The 10714-nt window shown below is 41.8% G+C and overlaps 1 protein-coding gene across 1 annotated transcript in view; it reads right to left on the bottom strand.

Moving 5' to 3' along the window:
• Window positions 1-10714, bottom strand: part of RARRES1 (retinoic acid receptor responder 1) — a 32868-nt gene that overhangs the window by 2576 nt on the left and 19578 nt on the right. The window contains exons 3-5 of the mRNA XM_015586476.2: window positions 9099-9161; window positions 6579-6762; window positions 3917-4053 (exon numbers count right to left, since the gene is read on the bottom strand). Coding sequence (XP_015441962.1) covers window positions 3917-4053; window positions 6579-6762; window positions 9099-9161 — 384 coding nt within the window. The remainder of the gene's footprint in view (window positions 1-3916; window positions 4054-6578; window positions 6763-9098; window positions 9162-10714) is intronic.

Here is a 10714-nt window from a genome sequence, read left to right as displayed (position 1 = left end):
CAAAAAGAGAGAGAACTGTCCTTAGCAGAACCAGTGTGGTTTAAGTAGAGAGTAAGAAAGCTTAGGTTCTTAATATATGCTATCAAAAGTAGATTTCTTAGCTGAATAAATAAGGTAGATAAGATGGTTTCTATCATGTATCCTTGGCCAGTGGGGGCCCCTAGTTAGGGTATGACTTGAGCTGACTGATAATGATGTGCTACAGGTTAGATAGTGTTAGGTGCTGACAATATCTGGTAATGATTGATAAGAGTTGGAACAATGCTCAGTTTTACTTTTCTCAGTTCATATTAAAGGCTAGGAGTGTAGAGAAAGTCCTTATCTTTTTTTTTTTTTTTCTGTAGCTAGAAATATCTCCCCTGCTCTTGGCATAGTCCTTAAGGTATTGAGAATGACATTCATTCTTTGGTTCCAAAGCAATAATTGCGCCAGCAAGATGGGTCTCATTTTATGTTTGTATTCGGTCCTTTCTTTAGAACTTATATATTTTTTCGGTCCTTTCCTCAAGTGTTGCTCCTTTGAGGCTGTGAGTTTATAAGTCTGCACTTCCTTACACAATTGCACTGAAAGGTGAGTTTAACCCTGACTCTAAATATAGTAATGCTCACCCAGAAGGCATTTGGAAAAACTAAAATCCCTGTACTTGCCTGAGCTACCTTGGGCCTCAGAGCTCCTTCATCCACTTCCTGCTACTGTGCTGGGAGCCTTGGTTTTACCAGCCCTACTATTCTGCTTCTAGGCTCGAGGACAGTGCCTAGATTTTAGTGATTTTTTAAAATTGTTGCTTGTTTTGCTTGTTGCGGTGTTGCTTCTTGGCTGAAAGTTCACGGGAATCTTCAGTGGACAAGGAATAGCAGAATTTGCAAATCTGTAGATATGTCCATACTTTAAGAGAACTCTAAGCTGAAATGCCTGTCAATCTTGAAACCAAATTTTCCAGTCGCTTCAGTGATTTAGATTTATGTGAGTTTCAAGGGCTTCAATAAGTTGGTTAATCCTCATTTAATAGGCCCTGAGAGATGAAGTGATTTGCCATGGATGACCCAGCAAGTCAGCTGCATATTCATTTATTATTTATCTAAAACCCAACTCCACAAAAGAAAAAGAAAAAAGAAAAAAGAAAAAAAAACTAAACTAAAACTCCTAAGTCGTGACATTGCTTCTGATCAATTGGCATCTTTGTTTTCTTAACTCCACAATTACATATGTTCCTACTTTCCCATTCAAAGGTTGGTTGAGGGATATTAATGGACAGGTGATGGACTGTCTAGGATGAGAGAGAAATAAGGCTGCTGTTTCTGAACTGTAGTATGTCTTGGTGATTAGTCTGGTAATATATCATGTACGGCTGAAAAACAAACAAAAACCACTGACATTAAAAGATCCTAATTTTTTCTCTATTGTCTCTGTTGATCTGTTCCTATTGAATTTTCTTCTCACATTCATTACAATTAGTTTTAAATTATCTTGACATCATTTTCTATACTGTAAAGAAAAATTTCCCTAACTTTTCAGTTTAAGGTAAAAGCCTTTTGAGGATATATGTGATATGATCATCTTGGTAGATTAAAAACAGAAAGAGAGAAAGTTTGATCTAGTTACACAGCAACAATAAATAGTAATTTCTATTAAAAAGCACACTCTAAAAGGAAAGAAATATGTCCATTTAGAGGAGTAAAGAGAAAAACTATGTTTTTAGTTGTCTGTTTTACAAGTGGCCTTTGGCAAGCATACCAAACTATTATGGGTTTTACTAATGTGGACTTGATACTGGCAAATCTTCACACTCAGAAGATACTCTCTGATGAGCCATCTATAGGTGAAACCATCACTTCACACGCCAATGAAGGCAACGATTTTAGAAATTTGTACTTATGGCTGGCTCAGCTTGCCTTTCTCAGAGGAGTCGATTTTGCTTTCTCTGGAAATGCCCCACTCTCCACATCACACTTGCCTGACAAAAACTCCAACCCCAGCTAAATCCAGCTCTCTGCCTTCTCCATGTGCACAGCACAGAGTGACTGGTCCTCCTCCAAGTTCATGACCACAGAACTTTAAGGGGCCTGCTGTGCTGCACGATGCTCAAGTCCATGAACTCCCAACACCTCTCTCAGCTGATGACTTGGCCTCGTCTTTCACTGAGAAGACAGAATTGGTTAGAATAGAACTTCCACAAACTGCCAACCACCGTATCTACCTCCTACGGGCACCTGGGGCACTCTTCTCTGCCTTGCCCCTGGTGACCTCTCCCGTTCCTGTCTGAGAGCATCTCCTGGATTGATCTTATCCTCTCTTGCCTACTCAGAGATATTAACTCCATCACCTCTTCCTTCTCTTTCTTACAGGCCCTACTCTTCCCCTCTCTACTGGATTTTTCTCATCAACATATAAATATACTGTTTAATCTCCCAACCTAAAAATACAACAGGAAACAAACCTTTCAACCCTATGCTTATCCATCCCCCAGCTATCACCCCCTCCCTTTCTTTTACTTCCCTTTCTAGCCAAAATTTTTTAAGAGAGATGGAGCATCCAACTTCCTCTTCTCCCATTCTTTCCTGAACCTACTCCGGTGAGGCTTTGCCCACACTGTGCCGGGGAGATAGCACTTGATAAACTTTCCATTGACTTCCAACTGCCTAAATCAAATGGTCAATTCTCAGTCCTCATCTCGCTTGACTTTCCAGCATCATTTAACACAGTCTGTAGATCCTCATCTTTGAAACTCTTTTCTCACATCCTCAACCTCTAAAGTTAGAAGTGCTCCAGGACTCAATCCTTACACAACTTCTTTTCTATGTAACACTCATTCTGTGATCTCCACTCTTGTGCTTTTAAATTCCATCTACATGGTAATGACTCCAGCCCAGACCTCTTCCCTGAACTTGAGACTCTTATATCCAGATGACTATATAAATTCTCTACTTGGTTAAAGAATTTAGTATGCCCAAATCAAGCTAATTTCCTCCAAAATCTGTTTTTCCTATAGTCTTCCCCAATCAGTAAATGAAATCTCCCTTTCAAGCTAAAATCCTATGAATCATCCTTGACTTTTCTCATTCTCTGCTATCGATATCCAACCCATCAGCGAATGCGATTGGTCTATCTTCAAAATAGATCCTGGATCCAAACACTTCTCATCACCTTCACTGTTACCGCCCTGGTCCAAGGTACCACCAGGCCTTGCCTAGGTTATTGCAATACTTACCTGGTCTTCCTGCTTTCACCCTTGTCTCACTACAGTCTGTTCTTAACAAAGCAGCCAGAATGATCCTACTGTAAATCAGATCATGTCACTCCTCTGCTACAAATCCTCTAATGAGTGCAAGAGAGGTCCTTTTAATGGCCTCCAGGTCTTACATGAGCTGGTCCCTTCCATTCGATCTCACCTGTGGCATACTCCCCTCATCACTCAGTTCAGCCACTCTAGCCCCACTGAGATTTCTCCAGCCCATCAGCTACATTGCTTCTTCAATCGCCTCTGCCTGAAATGCTCTTCCCTCATGGAAGCATGGCTCACTCTCGCTTCCCTTAGGCCTCTGCTCCAATGTCACTTCTGCTCAAATTAGAGGGACCTTATTTAGACTATATCCGTAGTAATTCTGAATATACCCTGGGTTCCCTTTTTCCTACTTATCTCCATAGCACTTACCACCATTGGATGCATAGTTACTTGTTTATTAGTTTACTGTCTTCTCTTCTCTCACTAGAATTAGTCTCTGTGAGGGCAGCTACATGGTGTTTTTTGTTCACGGCTGTATCTTCAGTCCCTAATACAATACCTGGCCCCATTGCAGGTATTCAACTATTTATTGAATGAATAAAATGCAGCGACAACTCTCACCATGAAATTAGAAATTCACATCAATCAAATCTAAGAATCTTGTAGCACAAGTTACTTTTCAGTTTTTCTTACCCATTGCTTCACACTGCTGAGTTGTGCCATGTAGTAATGTAAAAACTGCGTTGTCTTTTCCCACATCACATAAGAGCTGCCAAGAAAAGCTAAATCCCAGATGGGTCTCAGAGAGGGATCAATATGACCATGACTATCTGAGAGGAAAAAAAAAATTGTATTAAGGCATTTTGGGGACGAAATTTCAGAAGTTTCAGTCATGAAATAAGGGCTTACGTTTAGTCACATCAGGCATCTTTTTCACGGCAAGACCTTCAGCAAGATTTGTGTGTGTCTACACTTTATAGAGATTTATATGCTTCAACCTGCCTTGCTAAATAAAGCCACTATAAAACAGTTCCAGGGCTATTTGCTATACTATATAAATGCAAAGTAAGAGTTATAATAATACTCAAAGTTATTCTCAAATCTTGTTAGCTGAGGCATTTTATAATTACATTGAAACATCTATCCGTTATCTTCACCACATTACCTTCTGGTTTGGGTCTATGGTCAAAGTGATGGTCTTTGTCCTTCTCTGACCTTTGGCGTTAAAGCTAATCAATGTATTAACAGCATCTCTACCACTTTTTTTGAACCATGAAGAAATCAAGTGTTGTTTTTTTTTTTTTTCCTGTGGTATTGTTTTTGGACCTGCGATCTTTTCAATTCAGCAAACATTTGTACAAAAACGAAATTCGAAAACAAAAAAACAAAAACAAAAAAAAACCCTACTTAATATCAGCTACTGCTGGAAGTAAGGACACAGTGATTAATAAACGATCTCTTGTGACTTTAAGGAACTCAAATATTAGCACGTAATTTATGAGGTAACTATTCATGGACTTGTGAGAAGATAAGTTAGTTATACTAAATACTAGAAGGACATTTGAAAGTATAAATGCTGGTGGCACTGCTCTAGAGTCAGGCGACAGGACGTTAGCCCGCTGTTCCCTGGTCCTCAGTATTTCCTTTTGTATGTAGTATGCTTGGGCTCATCAATAGGAAGTTTATTTCATTAGAAAAAGTAAAATTTATACTCATAAAAGCCAGACAACTTTTTTTGTTTTTTTAGGGGAAAAACAGTGTGGAGCAAGGATATCCCAAAACGGATTAGAGTATCTCACTTATTGATTGTAGAGAAACTGTACTGCAATGGTCCCCTGCCTTGGACTGATTGAATCCACTGAGATTTTAACCCAGAAGGAATGGCCACAGTTTTGATTCACTTTTATCTAAAACCAAACCTTTTCGGTTTTAAGAAGATAATTTTATATACAGAGACAAGCTAAAAATAACACCATTAAATGTCTCCACTGAATTTAAAGTGACGAGAGAACTTTTGTTGATGAAAAAATGCCTTTTATTGAAAAAATGTTTTTGAAGCTTTAGAGTAGCCACATTGTTAGGTTGTCGTGGAATGACCCTTGTAGGCATTGAGGACTGATTAACTGAACATGATCCAGTTAACCTGCACTATCAAAAAGTGTCCCAAATCTAATGATCCTGTGGCAAATATTCAAAGAAAAGCTCCTATACAATTTCTAAAATATGTGTTTTAAGGAGACTATATATATATAAAACCCTATTTCTCCAATTAATGCTAAGGGGAGAAAAAAATCCAAAAATAACTATAAATTTTAAGTATTCATCATTAGCCCATTTATTTCAGGCAGTGCTCAATATAAACAAATTCTATAATATAAGATTTTGAATTGTTCTTCATAATTATTTGAAGCAAGATTTAATCTGAGTCATAAGAGAGCTATAATGAGACTTATCCAAGCTTCTGAGTTTTAGAAACACAAGGAGCAGCATTCCACCCCCAGTTTATTGAGACCACTTAGTCTGCATAGTTGATGGTGCACAGGTGCACTCAGGAGTGGAGACCATAGGTCTCCCCATGTTGACATGGATCTGTCCAGTCTCTGGGCAAATGAGTGAACTGTGGGATGGGAAGAGCTGTAGCAGTCAGATGTCAAGCTTAATACCCAAGTGCAAGTCCAGAGATGACTTTTGTGGTTTTGAAAATTGGATTTGCCGGTAAGTGCGAGTCTCAACGGCTGCCCACACACTCTGCTGAGTGCCAGAACGAATGAGCCCTGCTTCGCTTCAGCTGAGTCACTGCAAAGGTCAGAGCTCATTCCACATCAAATGGCACCACTGCCTGTTAGCTCTGGACCTAAAATAAGATAAACTTGACTCCACTGCAGCCTCCCAGCAAGGCACCGAGACAGTTGGCTAGCTCGTCTCTGGTGCAGAAGGCTGTGATGGGCACAGTGGAGGCCCTAGATGGTTATCTTATCACCTCGAGTTTTTAAAGCCACCACCAGAAACCTCTAGAAATGTCTTCTCAGGTTCTGCATTCAACCCAGAAAACTGCACTCATTCATGCATGTCCTATTACAAAGACCTCCATCCATTCCTCGAAGATTCACCTCTTGCCTGGCCCTCATCTGGGATGGGAAGTGGGGAGATTAAAAAGGTACAGATACGACATTGCACTGAAGGCAAAGAACAGGAAAATGATTCTTCTGAGTTTTGTTTAAATAATGAGGTCTACCACATTCTACAGTTGGATTAAAGTGCCATTTGTGGGATAAAAATTTTAATGATCGTTCTTTTTAAGATTTAGTAATTACATATGTTCCTGAATATAGAATTTCCAGATACTGGTTCATACCGGGTATGCCGACTACATCCAAGGGGTTTTTGAGTCGCTTCATGTGCTGGTACAGCAGGTGATCCTCTTGCTGTCTTCTGCTCTTCTCAATGAACCGTGTACAAGTGACATTAACGGCAGGTCTGGGTTTCTCATTCCTGAAAAACACTTGAGCAGAACAATTCCCCAAACGTTCTTCACCTTCCTGAAATAAAGACGAGGGATCAAATAGATTGGTTTAAATAGAATTAAATAGATTTCTTCCTTATCCCTCCCCACCCCACCAGTACATAAACTAAAGACACACAAGGCAGAAGTTCCTTGTACGTGGCCGGTACGCGCTGGCATCGATAGATGTCGTGGTCTTTGCTTTGTAGAAAGTGATTTTTGTGCTCATAGCTGAGCACGATAGTCCTTCACTCTTTGCTGTCACTTAAACTGCTTTCTGATGGTGCCCTTATAAAATAATGATGGGCTTATTTCAAAGAAACACCATCGATATCTCTTAAGCATTGCTTGGTCTGAACTAGGATGGTGGGTCCACCACTTTGCACCAACATAATGCTCAGACTTGCTAACTCGAACCAAAGATGAAGCTGGTTCCTATTAACAAAAACGACATCTTCATGCTCACTTGTAAACTTGGTCTTATTCCAATTTTACAGATTAAGACAATAAAGTTAAAGAGGAGCCTGCTCCATGTCTCACATTAGTAAGTGGGAAGCCGGTACTTGAGCTCATGTCTGTCTGACATCAAAGTGCTAACTCCATTTCTGCTCTCAGATCTAACCTGGAGGACGTGGAGGCAGAGGTCACCCAAGTGGGGCTGATTTAACTATCTCAGTGACCAAGAGATGTTTGTTTGCTTTAACATCCAAATGTACATGTACTGAGAATCCTGACATCGCCCTTAAATTCCAATCCAGGGACATCTGGAGCTGGACAGGAGATGCTTCAAGCAGACATCAAATGTATGACTCATTTCTAGGACAGGGTTTCCCCATCCCTTAAGAAAGGTCACATATTCCTTAACCTGACCATAAAAGCCAGGGAACCTATTCCGAGGAAAATTGTACAGGTCAGTCATTTAAACTGGGTAAAGTCCCAATTAAAACGACGACCAAAAATAAACTTTAAAAGCCCACAAGGAAACAAACTGTAATCAGAATTGGGTCTGTGTATTAAGCCCATTTCTAGAACTAACTCAAAAAAAAACTGAAATCGCCTTTCCAACGGGCAACCCCCGCCCCCCACCACCACCACCCAGTGCCTGTTTTGAATTTTGAAGGAGGGGCAATTTTAGCAGTACAATCCTAATGGTGCTGCATAGAGAAAGAGGTGAAGGGAGCATCAGAAAGAGGCTTATCAAAGGCAGAAGACGGGGCTGGTTGCTACGCATTCTCCTTTGATGTCAAAGCCATTTCCAGGGACGAGAAAACCAGGTATCTCCCCCTTTTGTTTTCCCTTCCTCCCCCCTCCCCAGTCAGCGCCACAGAATCAAAGCGGTCGTCTGAAGATGAAACAACCCCCTCGCCCTGGAAATGGAACATTGCAATTAGCTAGCTGTGCTCTTCAGAAAAACATGTTTTTGGTCAAAGTAATCTAGTAACTGTTTTCCCTTTGGTTTTAATCTAACACTTTTAGTTTGCGACACTAGAAATCAAAACCATCTTTCTTATGCTTTAAGGACATTTTTAATTCTTAGGTTAATTAGCGAAGTCAGAGTATATTATTGTCTTGTTAGGACTTGTTTCCGAGCACTGGGTAAGCACTCTTTCTACCAGCGGCACTGGGCTCAGGGGTCAGAGCTTGCCCTCCCCGCCGCCCACCCCCAACCCTGCCACCAGGAGACATTTCAATGCTGGATGTGGGATGTGGCCTGCTCATCCCTTCTGCTCAGCCCCACACAGAGAATTCAGGCTGGTCTCTGCTCCCCTTACTTGGCTGCCTCCCAGCTTCGCCCAGCACACGGAAATTCATCTGGCTCTAATTTCTGTATGGATTTTCTGTTTACTCTCTTCTTGAGAACAGAGAAAAGGAAATTGGCACACCATGGCCCACCTCATCAGAACCGTAGCAAAATAAATGATGCCTGTGGCATGCGTTGGTCCTGCTCTGCTTTATAGAATGCTTCTATGTACGGAAGCTTCTGGAAGTGGTCTCATGCTATGCCCTCCTGCTAACAAGAAATGTCACCAGCTGACGGGAAGAGGAACAGGTTGGCATTTGAGATTGAGTTGTTAGGTGTTAGGGAGGGGTACCAAAGGGAGCTGTGAAATTCCCTCCCGGGCGAAGGAAGAAGGAAGTGATGGCTACGTGGGCTGTTTTAAATGCAACCCTGCAGAAGGCCATGATGTCGAGAAAGTGAAATCTTGAGTTCTTGCCTAGCTCTGTTGCTCAGTTCTTGAAAACAAAAAGGAAACAAAGACGGACAAAAACAAAACGAAACCTATAGGTCACTAAACAGTAACATTCTCACTTTTTAAAAAATAAATGCATACGAGTTGCTAATAGGATACTTCGTGAATTACAGCAGCTTACCTCTGGGTTATAGCATTCTGTGGTGAACGTCAGGTCAACTTTACATTCTTTCTTTGAATTAATCTGGAATATAGAAATTGAGTCTTAGCTAGTGGACGCTCTGCTAACATCTTCATAGCCAAGAACCACACTCTTGGGATAACATGACACGCAAACGGAAGCTGCAGCATTTACACCTAAAAAAAGTGCTGTTTTAGAAGGGGGAAAGATCTCATAGTTTGGTCTGATCATGCCATTTCGCCTGCTAGTTGACACCTACTCACAAAGCGGGAGGTTGAGAAAGGCAAACAGTTGTCTTGCGGCTGGAAGTTGATTCTGAGAGAGCAGCAGGCTGGGAAATGGACATATGTATGCAGGGCCGTGGAGTCCCTTCGCTCCCCAGCTGTTCATTGCCTCTGCGTGCCGTGCTTGGCCCTGGGCTGCTTCAGTCAGGGAGACAGACTTTCCCCGTGCTGCTCACGTAGAACAGGGGAGCCGGCAACGAAGGTAGTAAATCATGGTTTTTTAGGTGGTGATAAGTGAAGAGAGGGGTTGGGGCAGAAGTGTCTACTTCCATTAAGGTGGTGAGGAGGAAGGACTGTTCCATGATGTGACCGCTGTCCTCCCAGACTGAGAGCTAGACCTGGGCCAGAGCAGAGGTCGCTTCCCGTAAGTCCCCCGAGAGCCGATCACTTTCCCGGCAGCAGCTGGTTCCTGGAATAGGCTGTTGCCCTGAGCGAGCACACAGGCGGTTTCCCTTAACTGTAACGAGCCACTGCTCCGGTCCCCTCCATCCTGCCCTGTTCTGTACAGTTCTTCAGCACCTGCCAAGTGGCGTGGAGGATATGCACTTTGTCTTGCCAACGCCTAAGACTTCTTCCCTTAGAAAACTCTGTCAGTTGCCAGACGGGAGTGGCCTGCCCCTTTCTTCGCTCTTTCCTCGCCCTCATCTTTTGGAGATAGATTTTGGAAGGCGCCTGGGGGAGGAGATTTCAGCTGAGATCTAAAGGACAGTAGGGAACCAGGTGTAGCAGGTGGGACCTACAAGTGAGGCCCAAGGTGGGACTGGCCCACAGACCTGTCGACCGACAGGGACAGGATGAATTACCAGCAGTGAAAGAAGTCCTCAGTTGTCAGGGTCCCTCCTCCCCATGAAGCTTTCACAGGCAGGTATACTTCTAAACTTTGGAAATGCTTATTAAGCCTTTTTAAACTTTTGAATTGATTCCCATGCATATTTTTAGAGTATACACACCCATATCCTAAAGCAATTTAAACTGTTTAGAAGAACTTTATATTATTTGCCATCATCTTTTTCTTTTTCTTTAAAGAACATAATGATCATTCAGTACGAGGAGTATTTTCTAGAGAAGAGAACTTTCTGCTGCATGAAGCTGAAGTTATTTCATATCATCTTAATTAAGTTAGACTCTGGAGATATCAATTTCCGTTGACTGTTAGCCCAGGAAAACAATAACCAAAGAGGATTATCTTAAATAGACCAGATATCATCCATTCCTGTTATTCTTAAAAAGTTCTGGGAAACTGGAGAATGGAGAGATTGGATTCCCGTGGCAGTTGTTTATGTAGAGAATACTTAAACACGTGAATGTAGAGATGTTGTAGGGTGTTGGGCG

The sequence above is a fragment of the Pteropus alecto genome, unplaced genomic scaffold (assembly GCF_000325575.1).
Source record: "Pteropus alecto unplaced genomic scaffold, ASM32557v1 scaffold81, whole genome shotgun sequence".
Lineage (NCBI taxonomy): Eukaryota > Metazoa > Chordata > Mammalia > Chiroptera > Pteropodidae > Pteropus > Pteropus alecto.
The sequence above is the reverse complement of the archived record's forward strand: the minus strand, read 5'-3'. Positions and strand labels throughout refer to the sequence as shown.